General features: G+C 36.2%; 1 protein-coding gene across 1 annotated transcript in view; it reads right to left on the bottom strand.

Annotated features, from left to right (window-relative positions):
• The window catches only part of CFAP47 (cilia and flagella associated protein 47), a 312,383-nt gene that overhangs the window by 138,421 nt on the left and 151,695 nt on the right, over positions 1-22,267 (bottom strand). The window contains exons 47-49 of the mRNA XM_069873329.1: positions 20,873-21,016; positions 19,521-19,694; positions 6,364-6,475 (exon numbers count right to left, since the gene is read on the bottom strand). Coding sequence (XP_069729430.1) covers positions 6,364-6,475; positions 19,521-19,694; positions 20,873-21,016 — 430 coding nt within the window. The remainder of the gene's footprint in view (positions 1-6,363; positions 6,476-19,520; positions 19,695-20,872; positions 21,017-22,267) is intronic.

Genomic DNA, 22,267 nt, shown 5'->3' with positions numbered 1-22,267 from the left:
TTAGGTGCATAAGTACAGTAAAAAAAATAAAGCAATTACGGAAATCTCAGGGGAGTGAAGTCTGAAGAATATGCTCAGGTTATATCAATATTAATGTAAGAAAACATATTTGATGGCACTAATAGCTTAGGATAAATACTAATTAATCCAATTCTATGTCTCAATACATAATCCTGATATAATTTTAGTTTATTGCAGCACACTATCAGAGGAAAGCAAAGTGCAAGAGAAAGATTTCATTAATTTTAAATATCAAGTCAAAATTTCATTGCAAATTTTCTACCTTTGCTATTTAGTTTTTAAACATTTTATACAGGTTTCAGTCCACACAGCAATATCAAAGACTTGAATTCTATTGCTTCAGAGAAGATGCATCCCTTTAAAAGGAGGCAGGTTGTTTATTTCCCAGTATAACTGTAATTGTAACACTGCATGTTAGACTGACTCAATGGCCATACACTACATCACCCCACCCCCAAATCCAGTTAAGAAAGTGAGAAATATTCAGCTTTTTATTTTCTATATAATTTGAATAGACTATTTGAAATATACGTATTGTATATTGTACACGATTATTGTCTGATAAAAGCTCACAACAGTGCAGTATTTTAACTGGAAACAAGGACAGAAGGGTATGTGGCCACAGAATTCATTACACAAATCCAAAAAGTTACAGAAATGTTTGGCTTGGGTCTTAAACTTGCCAACATGAGCTTAATAAACATAGGTCTTGTGTGTAGAAGGAAAGGAGTTAATGTTTTTTTCTGGTCAATGAAATCATACATAGGATAGAATTATAGAATCATTAAGGCTGGAAAAGACCTTTAAGATCATCAAGTCCAATCAGCCCAACACCACCATGTCTACTAAATCATGTCCCAAAGTGCCATGTCTACACTTTTTCTGACATTCAGAGGTGGTGATTCCACCACTTCCTTGAGCAGCCTTAACCACTCTTTCAGTGATGAAATTTTTCCTAATAACCAATCTAAACCTTCCCTGGTGCAACCTGAGGCCATTTCCTCTTGTCCTATCCCTAGCTACTTAGCAGAAGAGATGGACACCCACCTCACACCAGCCTCCTCTCAGGGTATAGTTGTTGCCTCAGAAAAGTTCCACAAAACAGATAAGATAAATTAAAAGGTGAATATAACTTATGTAAGCTATAGTTTTGGCAAATTTATTTCTGGTAATCATTCTACTGAAGAAGCACTATTTACTTTAGGTTACAATGAAACTTTATAATATCTATTCTGCACAGGAAAACCTCTATGATGATATATGTAAATTCTAAAGAGTTTCTGTAAATCCTACTACTTGCTGGCACAGTGGGACTAAAGGAATTTCTCCCTGCATCAATGAAAAGGAAGCAGAATAAGTTTTGAGAATCATACATAAGAGAAATGAGCGAGTGGCAAATTCTGCTGTCAGCTATCATTCATATATGGGTTTGTAGTATTTAATAAAGAGGGAATTGTTTTATTTATAAGTCTCATCATCAGTTCTTAATGTGACAATGAAAGCGTGATATGAATGGGCATATGAGTACATTACTCCAACCTGTGGTAGGATGGTAAGAGTATGATGGGCATCATCTTGTCAGGCAGTGGCATATCAGTGTCAGGCAGGTCTTGCCAAACTAACCTGATCTCCTTCTATGACAAAGTGACTCAGCTGCTGGATGAGGGAAAGGCTGTGGATGTGGTCTTCCTGGACTTCAGTAAAGCCTTTGACACAGTTTCTCACAGCATTCTGCTTGAGAAACTGTCAGCCTCTGGCCTGGACAGGCGCACACTCTCCTGGGTGGAAAACTGGTTGGATGGCCGGGCCCAGAGAGTGGTGGGAAATGGTGTGAAATCCAGCTGGAGGCCAGTGACAACTGGGGTTCCCCAGGGCTCAGGGCTGGGTCCAGCCCTGTTCAATGTCTTTATCAATGACCTGGATGAAGGCATTGAGTGCACCCTTAGCAAGTTTGCGGACGACACTAAGCTGGGTGGAAGTGTTGATCTGCTGGAGGGCAGGGAGGCTCTGCAAAGGGATCTGAACAGGCTGGACCGCTGGGCTGAGTCCAATGGCATGAGGTTTAACAAGGCCAAATGCCGGGTCCTGCACTTGGGGCACAACAATCCTGTGCAGTGCTACAGACTGGGAGAAGTCTGTCTAGAAAGCTGCCTGGAGGAGAGGGACCTGGGGGTGTTGGTTGACAGCCGACTGAACATGAGCCAGCAGTGTGCCCAGGTGGCCAAGAAGGCCAATGGCATCTTGGCTTGTATCAGAAACGGCGTGACCAGCAGGTCCAGGGAGGTTATTCTCCCTCTGTACTCGGCACTGGTGAGACCGCTCCTCGAATCCTGTGTTCAGTTCTGGGCCCCTCACCACAAGAAGGATGTTGAGGCTCTGGAACGAGTCCAGAAAAGAGCAACAAAGCCGGTGAGGGGGCTGGAGAACAGGCCTTATGAGGAGCGGCTGAGAGAGCTGGGGTTGTTCAGCCTGGAGAAGAGGAGGCTGACGGGAGACCTCATTGCTCTCTACAACTACCTGAAAGGAGAGACAAAGGAGAGAGGAGGGTCCTGGCCTCTTCTCCCAAGTGACGGGGGACAGGACAAGAGGGAGTGGCCTCAAGCTCCACCAGGGGAGATTTAGGCTGGACATCAGGAAAAAATTCTTCACAGAAAGGGTCATTGGGCGCTGGAACAGGCTGCCCAGGGAGGTGGTTGATTCACCATCCTTGGAGGTGTTTAAGGCACGGGTGGACGAGGTGCTAGGGGACATGGTTTAGTGTTTGATAGGAATGGTTGGACTCAATGATCCGGTGGGTTTCTTCCAACCTGGTTATTCTATGATTCTATGATTCTATGATATATGAATAGAGCAGCCATTCCTCAGTGAACTCCAGTGATCCAGCAGTGGAGGTCTGGGAAGGCCATTTAAGGTAATCAAGAAATCACAAAATCCTTCTAACTTGGTCTTTGTTACAGGTGAACTAGATTAAATTTGTTAGGGTGTTGCAGTTGAAGAGGAAGTGCTTAAAGCAAAGGTACAGACAGGCACTGGAAATACATCAACAGCTACAGGGCGCTACAGAGGGTCTTTCTCCCACATGTGATTTTATGATTCTATTGAAATTAGACTGACCAGTGGATCAATTTGCAGAACTTCAGCAAAGAAATGGACAGTAGTTGTTTTCTAAAAAAAGATTTCATTCAAGTGTTGAATGCAAGCTACTGTTAAACAAACAATTTTAATCAACTGATTTCTAGGGCAGAATGTATTGGCATGATCTTCATCCTACCATTAAAATTGCCCTAGAGCTGCAATCAAACAGGTCATGGCCTGTAACATACTGCCCTTTGTCCTCAAAGTGCTGCCTACTAACTGCAGATACAGTTAAAAAAGTAAATAAAAGGTGACACATAAAATGAAACGGCTCCTGTCTGAAGGGTAGAAATTTTTTATGGATTAAAGGATATTGACTATAAAAGGTGTTTAATTTTTGCACAAGAACTATTCAAACATTATGACAAAGTCTGAAAACATTCTAGTCTATTCTGTGGAAAGCAGAAATAAGAGGAACCTTAAGGAAACTGCTCCATTACTTTGAAAACAGATTGTTGAAGAATTTTACCTGATGCTAGAATCTTTTGCAATATGTCTATTAGCTATTATTTCTATGTTAAAGCTGCCATACAGCTACAAGCCCTCTACTGGAATGCTTCCAAATGGCCATTTGAAAAGAAATGGGCCCGTTTTAGCTTAGCAATCATAAAATGGCAAAAAGGAAAGGAAAAGAAGTATGATTTTGCAGCTATACAATTTTGCAATGAAAATTACACTGAATGTAAGGGAAAAATGCAAGCCATTTGCTCAGTACAACAATTTATACTGTAAAAGTCTTTTTATGAGTACTTATTTTAATACGACAAAATCAGTAGTAGAACACCAAGGCAACAAAGTTTTATACTTAAAGTTAAGGAGTTCTAAACTTGAAATCATCCATCAGCAGTGTGACTGAGTCTTCAACTAGATATCTAAATAGTTGTTCTTTTTTTCCCCACAGGATAAAATTTACTCACTCCGTGGATAGATTTTGAGTATTGTTTTTTGCTTTCAGTCATCAAATGTTGGCCCCAAGGATTATATACTCCCGTCTAAACAAATTCACCAAACTAATAAAGACTACCTTTCTTTTTGGATGTTTAAATTATACTTTACCTGTAGCATCTTGAATGCAAAAGGACTAAGTTTCCCGAGTCAGCTTTCAGCATTTCAGCTTTGACATTTATATTTTCCAGAAGCTGAAAATTCTGCTTTATGAAACAAAAATAAGACTTCCCCTATACCTTGCATAGGATGAAGCAGACAGAATTCCATTCTCCTAAAAGCCAAAATGTAAGCTTTTCCTAACTGACATTACCAGAGACAGGACACCTGGCAGTTAGGTTTGTAACCCACCTAACATCAGACAGCAAAATCAGCTGCTGATTTTCAAACCTGCGACAGTAGCCTTTCTTCCCTCTTACAGCAGCTGAATGACTAGAGAACAAGAACAAGTTTCTGTGATATAACCAAAACTGTCTCTGCTCTGGAGAAAGAATGAACATCATTTCCTAAGCTAGTGATTGTGTCAGGGGGTGGATAGTAGATAACTGGCCCCCGTCTCTTTTCAAAGGATAACTTCAGCCTTCTATCAAGTTATTTTAAAGCGTAAAATAAATGAACTGTTTTCTGAAAAAAAAAAAAAAAATTGATCGTGGCTTCCCAGCCTTTGAACTAATAACTTTTCTGTCAGGTTAGAAAGGCTGGCTGTTCTCTCATTTTCTCACTCAGTGAACATATACTTCCAAACATAATGGAAACCCTTGTTATAGGTGTTAGGGGAACGTTAAAGCATAGGAGATGCTGAACATGCCATCTCTTTACCTTTGAAGGCATGGCTTTTACCACCTGGTATTAATTTGTTTTGTGATGAATCCCATGGAACCTCTTCTACTAAGACTTTCACTATATATAAAAGATCTGGGGTTTTTCTAAGCTAGAAGAACAGAATGTTCCTAAATCTTTAGAGCTGGAAAGAGAGGCATAAGATAAAATGTAGTGCATCCTCAATAGTTTCTGGTGAATATTTTTGATGGTCACAAATTTCATTGAAAGCTGACTCCATAGAAAGTGAATTTTGTCTCAGGGCTACAGATTTAGCAAGAAGGCACTGAAATCTTCCTGAAAACTTTGTTACAAGTCTTAATTTCTTTTCCTAAATCTCTTTTGAATTGAGATTGCATTATTGCTTACACTTTACATTTCAATTATTAAAACCAAAATGGCCAAAAGAGCAAATTACTTTGGCATCCTCAGCAACAAGAGTCAATAGCTTTTTAATGTTGAGAAAACAGCTGTCATTTCCAAGAAGGCAACAGAATCAAGTGTTTGGAGTTAGGAACCCAGAAAAACTATACACTAAGTATTCTAGATTAAAAGATTTATCCTGTATCAGAAATCCTTTTGTTTAAGAAGTTGTTCACATGTAGGTTTTCTGAATGCTATACAGTTACTTTAAGATGGTCTCTTCTGCTCCCATAGTTCCCTCCCAAACACACCCTTGTACTTTTCTCTGCTGAGAGTTACTACAATAGCTCCTTTACAAAGAAGTAAACGACTGGTTGTGCAGCCTCATCCTCATAATCATGCTTTTCATATTATGAAATTGAACTACGAGCATCAGGGAATTGCAGAATTATTATTAAGTATATGGAGATTACAATTCCTTTCAGGGCCAAACATTAAGTATGACATGCTGCTGTCAGTTAAAACAAGCAAAAGTCTTGCTATTGTATCATAAGAATACCAGTACAAACATAGGCTTATGCAAATTATTTGCATACATACATCTCAAAGAAAGAATTGGGTTCACTACATTCTGTGTATGTACTTCTCCCTTGTGGTCGAGAAATTGAACTTTAATAAGGGGAAAGAATCAAATTCTGGTCTCTACCTTTAAATCTTTGGTTCTAGCAGTGCTAAGATAACTAAAACTATTCAAGAAGTATTGGGAAATTAAATTTAAACCTCAAGAACTTGATTAAATTTCAAAATCATTAATTCCCAGTGGGTCAGTTTTCATTGGACCAATTAAATGCATACAGTTGCACACAGGCTGGCATTTTTGAATGACCTGACCACATATTTAGCAGTAATGTACCTTTACAGATAAAAATATAAAGCAGCTTAAAAACTGGTATCATCAGTAACTATAGTCTTATTTCCAGAAAAAAAAAGTTATGTTTAACAGAAGTGTAAGTATTAAATGTAAACAGACTTCACCTGATTATTTATAGGGATTTTATGGATTTGGTTTCTATATCATACCTTGAAAGACTCCTCGTCTCCACGGAGATACACTCAAAGTGTAAGGAACTGTGTCACCTGGTTCTACAGTAATAACAGGTGTACCTCCCACGATTGAAAGATCTGAAAATACCTGGTGAAGAGAATTCACAAAGAGGCAAAATCATCAAAAGCAAGTTACTGTTGCAAGAACACTATAAACACAATATCCATTCTATCTGATTTGAAAAGTGGGATATAAAGTGCGCTATTGGTAAGTCCTAACCTTTATGCACATAAAAAGATACATGCTATAAGAGTAGTGCTGGCATATAAAGGTTATATTAAGGACAAATGTTGAAGTCATTCCTCAACAGGACCATAGTATAACTCAAACATGCATAGAGTTGCACAGTCAGGCACTTAATACTTTACGTATATTTTCTTTAGAAGTGTAAAGAAAGACATTTAACAGTAGTGATATATCTAATTAGACAGAGCAAAGCAGAATCTGAAGTATCATTTTAACATCAATTGTTACACCCAAAGCAATATTAAGACTTTTTTTTCATGATGTCAAAATTTGTAAATGACACATACGTGATGGCATACATACCAACTATGTGAACATTGAAAAGACCAATGCACTTTTCATTTGCTGAATTTTAGATTTCATAAACTATAAATCTGTTCCCAGGAATACAGGCTGAAAGTATTTTTTAATGGTATCAGTGTTTTTTAATTGTATCTCATCATCAGGTGCTCACGGAAGAGACATTCCAGTCTGAGTCATTACCAAGCACATCTGATGATTATCTGCCTAAGTCACCAGTTGTGCAGAATGTCAGTAAATGGAATGGTTCTGCTCACATTCTCTCTTCTATTACCTCTGCCGCTAGGTGGAGGAAACTGATGCTCAGTGATAGTATTTCAAATTGGCAATGCAATTTCTGCAGTGGACATCTGACTACAGGTGATGATTTTCCACTGAGGCACAGAGTGCTTTTAAAAAATACATTCAGTATATCATATAATATTGTGGCATGCTGTATTTTTTTATTACCTTAAATAATAAAATTGTCTCTGTATAGTTTAGATGAATTTTGAGTGAAATCACAAACTTGATTATTTCTTTTTCCAGCTTATTTATTGATTTCATTAATGACCATAGCTAGCCCATCAAGAACACCAGTAGAGACTTGGATTCTACAAAGATTTTGCAACAGTAAAAGCATTACATACATGAATCATCTTTTTCCTCCTCAAAGTTACTCTTTTTTGGTTTTAGTATATAAGTTTTATCCATATTTTCTCCACAAAAAAAGAAAATTCTAACATCATCTTGTCTTCTGTTACAGCCAATCATTCCCTAGTTTGTCTTCTCTGGGTTACTTACATGAATACAAACCTTTGTTCAAGTACTAGTACAACCTGTACAACCTAGAACTTCTCTCCAAGTAACAGTAAAAAACCTCTGTAAGACAACAATTTTCCTCTTCCCCAATGAATCTGCATTTCAAACTGGATCTTGGAAGACCAATAAACAAAAAGAATAGGAAGAAAAACTAATTCTCAAGGGGGGAAAATAAGAAAGGCCAGAAAGAAAATGACGGCTAGCTATGTTGAATTGGCACTTGAAAAAAGAATGGGAAAAAAATATCTAAAAAGTACAGAAAAAAGCAAAGAGAAAACATAGAAAGCATATGGCTGCTACACACTGAGAACAGGGAAGTTTCACTTCATACAAGATAAACAATAAATTAGGTGTGATTCTACTTTTATGGACTACTTCAGTTTACAGTGAAGTTAGTACCATATATGAAAGTAAAGGTTAAGTATCAAGAAACTAAGGATAGGAGAACAGAAATGATTAGGGACAAAAATAAGATTAATAAACATGAGATTTTTTTCTTTTTTAAAGTATAAAGTAACATGGAGGCAGATGTAAAAGTAGGACAAATGTATTTAATCTAAATTGTATTAAATCCAGGAAAAAGGGGTACTACAGCTTCTGTCAAAGACTGGAAATATCAGACTAGTTTCTACCAAAAAACATCAAAGTAAAAGGTACACAACTTGTTTAGTGGACTATAAACATGAAACAGATATGGGTTGCTGATGAATAAATATGGACTGGAAGTTTGACGATTTTCCATCATTCAAGGGAAGTTTTGAATAATTTCCACATTGAGTAGTGAATAAAAAGAAGTTAAATGATTTTAAAATGATGTTAATCTTAAGGAAGTGACTGAACAACGAAATAGGAAAAAGGTTGATTATAAGCAATGAAGTCAGGATAGTACATACATGGCCACTGTTTCAGTATTTGAACCCAGGTGTCCATATCAAGAGACAAGAAAGAATTCTCCCTTCCCTCCTCTGCATCAGATTGATAAAACTGCTGGGTTTTTAGTTTGTTCTTTCCCTTGAGTTGGACATGACTCACTTCCTAGGATCATCTGGAATGTTTACATAACAAATACACTGGTGGTGTAGTGTTCAGAGCCTGAAATATTTTTTCCTTGACAATGGGTAGCCTTGCCATGCATACTTTATGACTGAACTCTACCACTGTTCCCAAATTAGACAATTTTCCATGCATACCTGAAATAAGACCAGAATGCTACTTAACAGCAACACTTTTTACCAAATAACTAGATGTTTATGACCCTGGCCAAATGTGTAGATCTTGTAACAAGCCTTTTGCCCTAACCCGCTCAAACTGAAGAGATTAACTAAACATCCACAGAGAAAATATGTCTTACTATTTTACTACTGGCCTGATTATATGATTTTCCATTCCTTTAGCTGACTCCTTTGAAGTTCTGTTGGTGGGTTTCTACTTTCTTCAGTTAGAGAGAGAACCCAGACGGCTGCCTAAAATTGTGGATTTCAAGGCAAGAGGTGTTTAAGAGAAAGCAACGAGCACTCAGTCTGAATCGTCTGAATCTCTTTATTGTTGCTGAAAAGACTTCCCAGGGATAGGAACAACCTTGCTTTTAATCATCTAGAACAGTATGCATGAGCTTGTATGCAAATTTTTATTATTAGGTGCATATGAGACAGGTATAAAAATGATACTGATTATATTAAAGTTCAGTTTACATTTAAAGTCATTTTTTTTCTTCTATCACCACTCCAGTCTGTAATGAAATCAAAGTTTCATCTTTACAAACATTCTGTAGAAATTATGCTGGAATGATAAACCTCCAGATTTGTGATTCCTCTTTCAACTACTCTTTTAAAAATCAAAAACATTATGCTTGAACACCATAAAATATTAACTTTGCTGTTTTAAATTGTCCCATTTTCATCAAGACTTCTCACACTTAGGTACCAGATATGAGAAGCTAGTTTACAGACATTAGTTTTCTAAATACATACTATTTTACCACGAAAAATTTTGCATCTTTTCACTGTAAATAGTTCTGCATTTCCACTGCTGCCTTGGTAGTAAATGAGTTCATCACTAATTTATAGACAATGGAGTTCTTTTGTAAAGACAGAGAAAGACTCCTCAGCTTGAGATAGCTCTAGCCAACTCCTTATCTCTGTGTCTGAGCTCTTTCTTGATTGTCATTTATTCACTTGATCTATTTAATCTTTTCACCTCTCAAACTTTGGAAATAATTCAATATTATTTGAAATTTGACAACTGATTTTGCTTTTTTTATGCACCTCAAATTCTCCTTTCTTTCCATGGGTTTTCCACTGTTTCCACAACATTCTAGCAGTTATTTGACTTAAAAAAAAAAAAGGAATACTGTTTTCCACCTTGTAGTGTTCAATTCCCTCCTTTTATCTACAATTTAATCTTCCTTCTAATGCTTTGGCTTAACAAAGCTTCTACTAATTCAGTTATAATCACACTACTCCATAAATACACATGCTTCTAATGTGTTAAACAGCCCAGTCCCCAATTTTAAATTTCCAGATAGCTTTTTTCCTGACATCCTGTCTACTGCAACCACATTTCCCAAATTCCTTCTAAAGTTCTCATAAGAAGGTGTATCCTATCATTCTCAACCACACACACATCCTATATACTGCTTTACAGCTGCATGCCAGGATGAAGTCTGAGTCCACATTACTGTTTCATTAAGTCTTCCCTTCAAGGATAGAAAGACATAGTATGCTTCAAAATTCTCCAACTCTAGCGATCAGAGAACTAGGAGTATGAGGTAAAATATTGTGCATGCTACCCTCCACCCATCCTCTCCAGCAAGAACATTAGCAGCCTTCCTTAGTTTTTTTAAGGTGTTAGAAAGATTGTAAGACAACTGTTAGGAAGATTGTAAGAAGACTGTTTAAAGTTACACAAGCCAAAAAGTTGGTAGTCTTTTTATCTCTGTTTTCACAAAACATGAAAGTAAAATACAAAACTTGTACATCGCATATGACAGATCACTGAATGAATTCAGAAATAAAATATCTATCAGTAGAATTGCATTTAATAGTAATTCTTTCTAGTTGTACATGTAGTTTCATGAATACTATTTATGCTGCAGAGCAATCAGTACTAAAAAAGAGATTATGCAACATGATGACATACAACAACTGATCACTGAAGGCTTCCCTTATGATCTGGAGTTTCAGCTAAGCAACCTTAAATCTGAATGCCTGTTTCTGTATTAATTTAAGCATCAATATAACTTGATTTTGCATCAACTATTCTACATTAAATCTATTGTCTAAACCGTTGTGCCAAAGGACAAAGTCATAGTTTTGTTTGTAATTCTGCAAAATTCACAAGCCCAAATACACAACCCAATCACCGAGTGTTGCTTTTGTGTCAGTCCCCTATTGATTTTCCCTGACACAACATATTGCAGCTTCTAATACTTACTGAAGTCTTACACCTTCATTCCTACTACTTCCTTACCCTTCCCCTTTTTAACAGCTATATAATGAATCGTGTTTCCACAATGAGAAAAATCTTGATAAAAGTGCATTTTTAAGAAATCAGGCAAAACACAAAAAATACTGCAGCTATTCTATTTTCTACCTCTAGTTAAGTTTAAGATATAGTTAAGTTTAAGATATAGTTAAGTTTAAGATATAGTTAAGTTTAAGAGGAAACAATTTTAACAAATTGATGTTCACTCCATTGTGTTCTGCTGCTAGAATCCAGTGTAAATAAAACATAATAGACAGGCTGAAGTCTTGCTTGAGTATTTTCTGAAGTGAATACAGGAATGGACTGAGGATCACAGTACAAACTTTGGGGTATCACAGTTCTCACTGCTTTTGGTATTCAAAAAGGTTCTGCAGCAAACTCATCTCACAGAAGTTACTCTCAGGGAAAGGCACTATGGCCAGTTAATACTGGCTGTTCCTGTAACATCACACTGGACTCACTTAGACAACTGGAAATGCAAGAGGAGATGCTCACAGTCACAGAAAAGATTCTTACACTATCACATCTGAGACCTCCTCAATATCAGAAATGCTTATGTTTTTTTCTTTCATTCATGTTCATATTCTAAAACCTTTTGGGATCAGATCCTGACTATAACAAATATGAGAATAGGGTTCTAAAGTGCACGTAAGAAGCAATCATTGTTTCTGTGGCCATTATAAAGCCATGCCAAAAACGGTTCATAGCTGATGTTGCCCTCAGCCTGCTAGCATCTTTCCTATCACAGTCATTATACTCACTAATATTCTCAATACTGCTCTCTACCCCTACCAACATGACTGCTCACTATCTTACCATTAATGAATCACTCCCATTCATTCACCTTCATAAGGAATCCTGTTTGTCTCTACTATTTAAGTCATCCACGCCTCAGGAGTTCCAGTGTCCAAACAGTGCTCACAACAATATTATCTCCTACCTCTAATATCTTAATAAGGTCTATGGTTGTAACAGACATCATTTGCTAGTTAACCTTTAATGCATTTCTTACACTGAATTTTGTCTTGCTCTGAAGGCCACATGATTTATCAACTATGCTGTTGAGACTAATTAAATGACCAACCTCAGACATCAAATGGATACTAAAAGTGCATGCCCACACTTGCACGTAAAGCAATTTAGCTTAATATCAGAATTCATACCAAGAATCCTATTTAATGAGAAGTGTTCACAGATGCTGGAGGTTCCGGTATGGCATAAAGTTGTGTAATGCCTGGCTGCTTGACTGTAGATATATTACACATAAATATTAACATAACAAATATACAACTAAGAACACTCAGAAAGTGTAAAAATGTACATAGGAAAAAGTCTAGAAATTTGAGACTTTTATAAAAATAACTTCTAAAGATTTCATATGAGTGGAGGAAAGCTTGGAGTGAAGAAAGGAAAAAAATTACATACAGTGAGCTTTAAGTCAATTTCCTACTAAATATCAGAGAGAGATCCATTTCTTATTAGGATGCATTTTGATGAGGATTGTAAGTAAGGACACAACACAACCTTATTCTCAGATGTAGCACTATACAAGCATTGTATAATCTGCAAAACAATCTTCCCAAAGGTACTCAAATGTTCCTAACATGATCTACTATGGGTAACTATTGCTAGTCAAATAAATTTTGAAGTAAGAAAACACGGCCTAACTAGGGGCTCTTCTATCAAGAAAAAAAAATGTTCAGATTTAAAAGGTATCCAAAAGGAGTCAAGACATGGAATTACTTCTACTAGCGAAAAGGAGAAGCAGTCCATTACCATTTGTCCTAATTTGCAAGGAGGGAATGATGAACAATGTCTCCTTGTGGTATTCTACAATTCTTATTTTCTCAATAATAATGAAAGGAAGTAATGTATGCTGTGTGGGTTTGGTGAAAATTGTGGTTATCAAAAGCCAGCATTTCTTCACTGAATTAATTGTAGTGATTGCATGATAAACATTATGGCAACTTGAACAGCTTTGCTGTTTCTTAATTATGTTATACATTGTCTTTCTAACAAAACACATGCAAATAAAACATCTGAAGGACTGATGACGGTATGTAAGTCTAGGCTTTAATACAGAAATTTTATTGGAAGTTGTATTCCATTTCAGCTTATGATGCTAGTTCTTTATTAGGTGGGGTTTTTTTAATGAGTAGTACCTAAGTATTTCATTAGTTATCAACATAGTTTTATATTGCACAAGATAATTAACTTTATTTTCTAGTGAAATCTTAAGAAGAAGTAGTGGAAGGCAATTTCTTTTAATAGTCTGTCAAACTCCTTTTTTCCTCTTTTTTCTTAATTAAATTGCACAGTGTGATGGAGCTTGGGCTTATACATTCTTCTACAGTACTTAATAAATATTTTAAAAGTTATATATTAATTATTTACTATTTACTTGTTATAGTATTTCATGATTGATGTGAAATTTTATTAAAGAATGTGATTATTCTTCCAAAATGCCTACATATCTTTGTAGACAGGGGTATAGCACGGGAAGAATAAATTAATATTTTTTGAAGATTATACACCTGCCAGGAAATAGGGATAAACATCAAAGTTGGAGTTTTTCTTTTCCTAGCTTACTTATAAAGTTAAAAACTGTTTCACACATAAAGTCACCTGTTGTATCTTCTAATGGTCACACCCAGGAATGTTAGAAAGAATGGAAGATCTACCAGTAGGGAGGTTTTTACAAGAAAGCATAGATATTGATTGCTTTTTTGGAAATAGGATGCTCACAAAGACTGCAGTGAGAGTCATCAATGTTAAATAGATTGCAGGTGATTAAATCGGTCAATATCATAGAAAAACAATTAAGAAGTATTTAATACAGTTATTTTTGCCTGATAAATTCTCTGTGTGCTTGTGTGTATGTGTAGATCCATATAAACATTGTATAAATTGTGTATATGTATAAATCTATTCAACCTACGGTTGATATGGTTCCATCCTAAAAGGAGCTTAATTTTTTGGTATTGGGTAGGTATGAAAAACAAGATTTTGTCTGTCCTGTGCCATGGATGCAATGAGAGCACTTCTCCACAAAACATTTTGAGTTAAAGTACATTGTATGTACCAATATTGTTGTTAGGTACCAGCTCTTACACTTTTCTGGTGTAGAATCAGTCCTAAATGCCACATTTTCACTAGTTTTATCTTGGCATGGTCATTTCTCTTAAGATATATTTAAGACAAGATTTTTGTCATTCAGGTTTTCTTTGGTCATTCCTAAATTAAAAACAGTTCTTTGAATGCAAGGACTTCCCCCCCTAAATTCCAGTTAATCTATCTGTAAATGTTAGAATCATAGGATCATAGAATCTTTAGGTTGGAAAAGACTTTAGAGATCATAAACTCCAACCATACTGGTCTACTACTAAATCACGTTCCCAAGCAACTCATCTACCCACTTTTTAAACACCTCCAGGGATGGCGATTCAACCACCTCCCTAGGCAACCTCTGCCAGTGCTGGATAACCCTTTCTGTGAAGAATTTTTTCCTAACATCCAATCTAAACTTCCCCTGACACAGCTTAAAGCCATTCCCCCTTGTCCTATCACGTGTCACTTGGGAGAAGAGACCAACATCCACCTCTCTGCAACCTCCTTTAAAGTAGTTGTAGACAGTGATAATGTCTCCCCTTAGCCTCGTCTTCTCAAGGCTAAAAAACCCAGTTCCTTCAGCAGATCCTCATAAGACTTGTTCTCCAGCCCCTTCACCAGATTTGTCCCCCTTCTCTGGACTCACTCCAGTGGCCTCAATGTCTTTCTTATAGTGAGGGGCTCAAGGTGCAGCCTCACCAGTGCTGAGTACAAGGGGAGAATCACTTTCCTGGTCCTGCTGGCTACAACGGCTCCAATCAGCTATCTATCATCTGCAGTCCAGAGTCCTACAAAATGAAGAGTGCTGCACTCCAAGTTTGTAACCTAGCCAGGTTAACATCTCAAGATACAAATGAGATCTAAGACCTTACTTGATCAAACAGTTTCACAACTAATAATCACAAAAAAAAAAAAGAATCTGCAAACAACTACAGTTAATCTTACATTCTGTAGACCATTGTATCATTCATTATTGCTATGAAGAAGGCTTTTTTCTGTAGTGAAGTCTGTTACAGAAGTTCTAGTAGTCAACGTGGAAGCCAAAAGGATTGAAATTGGAAGGGCAGATAAAATTAGAAGGATTATGGAATACAGAGATTTACTTCTGATTAAAGAACACAAACTTGATGACAACATACGACCTTCAGTAATAAGGTTACTAGAGTTGCGCAGAATTTATTCTCAGGAAGACTCACATATATTACCAAACAGGACTTAACCTGAACAGGGAAGCCCCTCATTAAATGTTTACAGTATAAAATTTTATTATTTTGAGACATCACTTATAAGTATCCAAACTTTATGTCATTCTTTCATTGACATTGTGAAGATCTAAAATGGATGTATAGAGGACACAATGAGAAATGTACTGAAAAACAGGGAATTTCATATTTTTTGGTTATGTGTTTATTCTATAGCACTTTCGGAAATTACTAAGAGTTTGTATAACCTTCTACCTGAAAGGTGATTTAACCGAGCCTTGAGACTCCTCTGGAGAGTTTACTTTAATGATATCTATTTCGAAGAGCACTTAGGAAAACAGTTGAACAGTTTTACATTTTTAGTGCAAAACTAAGCCTTGAAAGAATTAGGCATCTTTATAGCTAAAGTTACTATCAAAGGTATCATTAAAAGCAACTATGAACACACCAGACGACTATTTATATCCAGCAGACAGAGTTTTATATAAAAATAAAAAGAAAATAGTATAAAAAAATTGTCATGAGACTGACAGATTGGATTTTTTAGAAATAATTTACACTTCCTACTCTAGTAGGATGATTTGAATCTAATTTTACAGCCACTAAAACCCGCTCACATTTCAGTCACTAACCTAACAATAATTCAGCATCAGAGAAGGAAGGATGTGCTCTCTGGCTGACGTTATATATGCACAAATTCGTTATCAATTCTGTTGTGACATTTTTTTCAGACCCAGGAGTAAGTTAATCATGAGAACACCATTTGTTGTAATATCCTCTAGAACCAGCCATGAAGAACACAGTGGCAGTATTTCCCTAGGGTTTACACAACAATCAGTAGAAAATAGTTCATAAAAACATTCGCATTTTTCAAGGAAGCTTATGGAAATTGTCTTTTTTAATCATAGAAATCATTGTGGACACTGAAAGTGTTTTGCTTATCATTTTTAGAGATAGACTAATGGAATTTTGCATATGAACTCCAATGAATTCCAAGGGCACTTATTCCCTCCCCAGCTCTCTTGATACATTCTACTGGCTGCACGGACAAGCAAACCACATATACAAAAATAATTGCTGCTCCAGACATGAACACTCTATATGTGTTTGAAATGGCAAAAGTATTATTCAAAAGAAGAGAGCTTTCTTAACAGAGGAAAGAAAATAATTATTTGCCTCTGCCTCCTCCCAGACTTAACTTTCATTTTAAATAGCCACTTTTGCAGTAGTATCTTTATTTTTGTTGAGTTTATTAACTATATACAATGAATACTGAGAAACTGGGTAGCATAAATACAATGCAATTAACTTTTTAATGAAATGAACTTTTATTAAGTTTACAGTTTAATATGTTCAGATATTAAAATGGAATAGTGAAGGTAAATTTACACTTCAAAGGCAAAATTACCCAAGTATTAATTCAGTTAAATTACTTATTGCTAAATACTCATTGTGCAGTAAATTGTTTATGGATGCGCTCATAAATTATTATTCTTGTCAGCTACGGGCACATCTTATACGATTCTTAATATAGGCTTGATATATACTTATGTTTTTTAAAAATATCATGTATGTTCCAGTTTTTTTATTAGAATCATAGAATCACAGAATCATAGAATCATAGAATAACCAGGTTGGAAGAGACCCATCAGATCATCGAGTCCAACCATTCCTATCAAACACTAAACCATGCCCCTTAGCACCTCGTCCACCCGTGCCTTAAACACCTCCCGGGAAGGTGACTCAACCACCTCCCTGGGCAGCCTCTGCCAGTGCCCAATGACCCTTTCTGTGAAAAATTTTTTCCTAATGTCCAGCCTAAATCTCCCCTGGCGGAGCTTGAGGCCATTCCCTCTCGTCCTGTCCCACGCCACTTGGGAGAAGAGGCCAGCACCCTCCTCTCTACAATCTCCTTTCAGGTAGTTATAAAAAGCAATGAGGTCTCCCCTCAGCCTCCTCTTCTCCAGGCTAAACAACCCCAGCTCTCTCAGCCACTCCTCGTAAGACCTGTTCTCCAGCCCCCTCACCAGCCTTGTTGCTCTTCTCTGGACTCGTTCCAGAGAATCTACCTTGTATAGTATTATTATATATTAGAATCTACCTTGTATAGTAATACAATCCATTAATGGAGAATGTACAAGGCAAATCATTCAACGAATTCAATACTGAAAATATTCACTAGCCAACAAAATTACAAAAGATCCCATGAAAAACATTTCTAAAACTATTAATTTTTGGATTATCTTTGTTTTTTCTCTACCAAAACTGACAAGTTTTCCTCTACCTAATCAACTTAGCTAAAGGACGATATGATAAAATTTCAAAGACGGTGGAGGAGTTATTGGACTGTCAGTAACTACCCCCAGTTGGAAAACTGGTGAAATCAGTACCTGTTGTGCAGTGCTTCACAACAGTCTATCCAGAAATCACAGTAATCGGGCAACATGGAATCAACAAGAATAAAATCACTTCCTTTCCCTATTACCCTTTGTGCTATACTCTCCTGAGTAACTTAAGTCTATTTTGCATTTGTTAGAAGGTTGTGGGACACAGTTGTTGCCTCTTAAAGTAGGTTTTGCCCTTTCTCCTAGTACGTATAGTGTGATCATGTTCTCAATTTACTGATAAAATCCTAATTTACAGACTAACCCTTTTGGAATTAAAAGTGAGCAAGTGATCTTCACTCATTACAACAGCACAAGACACTGCAATGTGACATCTGCTGGATAGTGGTGGAAGCAATTAATATTGTTTGGATGGGATTGCCAGACATTGGTACATTTTATAATCATGCCTTTTCCAACAATCTCAGCCGACCTCACAATTGCTTTGCATCAGCTTCTGGGTAAAATTCTAGCATGGAGAAAATGCATTGTTAACACTGATGAATTTATTACATTAACACAAGCATGAAGCAGCTGGCCTTACTACTTATCTGCAAAAAGTCCCAGAGTAAAAAGAGCACACGTTTGGACTGTATGTGGTACTTAACAGAGGGGAAAAAAAATTACCGCTAAACCGATGAGGTGGAAGATAAACCCCCTTGAAAACCAGATTTGGTACCCAAAATGTCCTAATAGAGTCACAAAGATGGCTTTTGTTGAGCAAGGTCCAAGATGTTCCTGTTCGGGAACCTTCTCTGCAGCTGAGAAGAAAAGCAGAAGTCATCTTTTTTTCCCTAATGTACATTCCACCTCTGCTGGCATTTGATATAAGGCCCTATACATGAATAAGCAAGGTGAGGAATACTACTGGAATACTTTTATCAGTTTCAAATTAAACATGCAGACAAGACCTTATGGTCCTTCACTGAAATCACAACTACCTCAGCACCTCCTACTCCACCTCCCCAGTCACCCACTGCCCTTCAACAACTCCAGTTTGATATTTCCTCTGAATTTTCTTTCCCATCAGCACACACACAAAGTATTCCCAACTTCCTACAACATCCCTAAAGAAACAGCTGGGCAAAAGACCCTAACTGCTATAATTCGTTCCAAGAAATGCAAGCACTGACTGGCGAGATCATTAGGGCATTAGAACAAGGTACAGAGTGAGCTTATGCAGCAATCCTTCCCTTAGTAGGATAATAATTCTTGTCCTTTTCCTGTAATATTCAACTATCTTTACGAAGATTTTAGGAAATATTTAATCCTTAAGCCCCTTCTCTGATTTCAAGACAGAGTTGGAAGGAAGAGGGGACGAAAGACTAGCAAATAAACAGAGTGCAATTGTAGAACTGCTGTCCACTATGGAACTGGATTAAAAAACTAGGAATTCTTTTTTTCATGGAATATATGGTAAAATCATACACTATCTTACAGATTTCCTGACTATAAATATATCAACATACTATAAGCTATAGTTAGATACAAATTCTCATGGGTACATGAATTTTAATACTTTATCTGCAATTACGATAATATTAGCTACTGTACTACGTAATTAGTATTACCTTGAAAGAAAATTGTCACATTATCGCAAAAATTTACCTTGTATGTTAACATGTGCTTGGTATAATTTGGCACCAATAAAATTTTTTGAGTGACCTTTCTGACTTGGCAATCTATCACAATATGATCCTGTGCCAGAGGCTTCTTCCCTATTCCCTTCAGCCTGAAGATATTTTCAGCACCAGCTGTGTCATTTCGCAGAATAAGACTTCCCTGTAACAGAGAAAGAAGAAAATAAGTTTCAGCACTGTAGAAGTCCACTTTAGCTGGCAAATCAACTCTTCTAGTTTAATAATCTTAAATTCTGGCTACCAAGCATGCTTACAAGAAAGTGTTCCTACTGACTTTTCCAGTTCTAAAATAAACTCTGCCATTAATCAGAGAAGAAAACTAAAGAAATAAAATATTTTCTTTCTAATTTTTCTAAATTATGAAATTTAACAATATAAAACCTTCTTATTTCTAGGTTCTATATTTCTTGGCTCTTCCTGGAAAACAAGTATCGAAGAAAATATGTTCTCATGCATCCTTATTATTCAAATAAAATAAAAATTTACTCGATCATTTCTATTTGTCCTTCAACTACAATGCTTTAAATAATTACGTGTCATCAAGGATTCAGGGCTTTTGGCTTTTAGTATTTTTATAACAATTGTTTCCTAAACTGCATCATGTTTGGTTGGTAATGCATGCAGAAGGATTACTAAGTTTCCACAGAACAATTTATTTCATTTTTGCCTTTGGAAATCCACACATTTGCATAGCAACCTGGAGTCAAAAACTCTCAGTCGCTATGCAGGTAAAAATAGATATATTGCTTCTTGCTAAAGCTGTGATGGCCTTCGCTCTGCTTTTAATTTTAGTATTCAGGATAGTGATTAGTCTGATGGCAAAAGCAGCTTTTAAGGACTGGTTTAACTTGTAACAGGCATTATATTATGAAAATAAGTACCCATTTCAAATTAATTTGTAATGTATGCATGCAATGAGAAATATTCAATGTTATTACTTTATTACTTAGGTAACGGAATACAATTTTAATATATGCATTTAAATTCAGAATAACATAATGTCCATTTTTATGATCAAAGTTCAGAATTCCTACAGAGTAACCAGTTGTTTCATTAAAATGAATGGTTTGATAGAAAAGCAAATAAAGGAAGCAATAGTAAAGGGTGGTAGGGAAATCTATCATGCCTAATCTTAAGCTTTTCAAAGTTAGTTCTTTTGTATTTTTTTTATTTTACCTAGTAGGCAATATTTCCACTTCTGACTCTCAAGTAGATGAGTAAAGTTAGTAATTGCTCAAGCACTATCATAATTTGGACACTGATGTAAATTTTATCGTCAGAAGCATACTTTCCAAGTTTTGAAACTCATTTCTCTCTTACCACTGTTATGCACTCAGTAACAGGCTTGAACATGAGAGGATACAGAGCTGTTTCACCTAGACACACATTTATTAGAGGAGGGCCAGAAAAACCCTCTCCTTCTAAAATTGCTTCAAGTTCCCAGTCTTGGTTTGACATGTTAGTCTGAAATCAAAGCAAAGATGTAAATTAGATTACATGCTTTAAGCTCTTAACATACATTTCCACTTTTGTCCGCAGTTATCAAATCAGAGCACAGTAGTCATTTTCCCAAAGTACTGGCTCAGAGCACCTTTTGGGAGAATAAAGCAGTGTATTTAAAAAAAATAATAAAGCTAATAATAAACCCCTTATTCTTGGCAGCCAGAGGTACTGTTACCAATACTATCAGCAGCAATACTGTCAGCAGGAATATTCATTAGAAGAACACATACATGATATAGGTAATGGTTAAGACAAAATTTACAAATACCTTTATGAACATTCAGAACTACATTTATGGTGCTGTTTAATGCTTGCCAAGATCCTGTCCCTTTTCTATCTGTAGAACATCTTAGTGCACGTCTTTGAAGTGCTGATGTATTAGCACATGGTCAGTGACCAAACAAGGCAATATATATTGATCAACCAGCAACTGGCAATGTAAGATGAGTCTTGCTTACAAATTAAGGACTTCATCTCCAAAAGTGTATTCACAGTCCTGTGCTCTCAGAAACTGGTCTTTCAAGAGACTAAGCTATTTTAAAGAATTCCTATCCTGAGTTATATGAAAACTTGTTTAAGAAACACGTTTGTCTTGCATCTAGATGAATCATAAGACTTCTTGATTATGGTAGAAAGTCTGATATTTTCTGCTTAGGGGCTGCATAAAAATAGTAAAACTAAAATAATGCTATTCAATCTCCTACTATTTGAAGAAACCAGATGACCAAACATCCAGTCTGCAAAAAGGTTAAAATTCCACTGAAAAATAAACTAAACTGGCATTCAAGAGTCAAAACAGAGAAGATTGCCTTGTCAAAACAGAGAAGATTGATCTGCTCTATGAAAAGAGGAAATAGTCCTTTGACCTATAATGGTCTTCATCCATGGAAAATTGTATAAAAACATCAGAGATGAGCAATGGATTTGGGGGAACAGAGATGATACTTCAGTACTCATTTCCTTCTTTGAAAGTCTCTCAAGCTCAGCTATTTCAACCTCAGAAATTAAGAACCACCATCTATGGCCATCAGAGCTAACCCCATGACATGGCATAAAATCTGCAGTATCATATATCTAAAATTTTATAATATGTAGGATTAATTCTTAGTTGTTAAGAGGTAAATTTCCTAGTAGTTGAGTACAAATGCCTGTTTGGAATGTTGAGATTTGTATAGCATTTCAGTTACTCAAAAATATTTCTTTCACTGTGGT

This window comes from Phaenicophaeus curvirostris, chromosome 1 (assembly GCF_032191515.1).
Source record: "Phaenicophaeus curvirostris isolate KB17595 chromosome 1, BPBGC_Pcur_1.0, whole genome shotgun sequence".
Lineage (NCBI taxonomy): Eukaryota > Metazoa > Chordata > Aves > Cuculiformes > Cuculidae > Phaenicophaeus > Phaenicophaeus curvirostris.
This window is presented reverse-complemented; position numbering and strand designations above follow the sequence as displayed.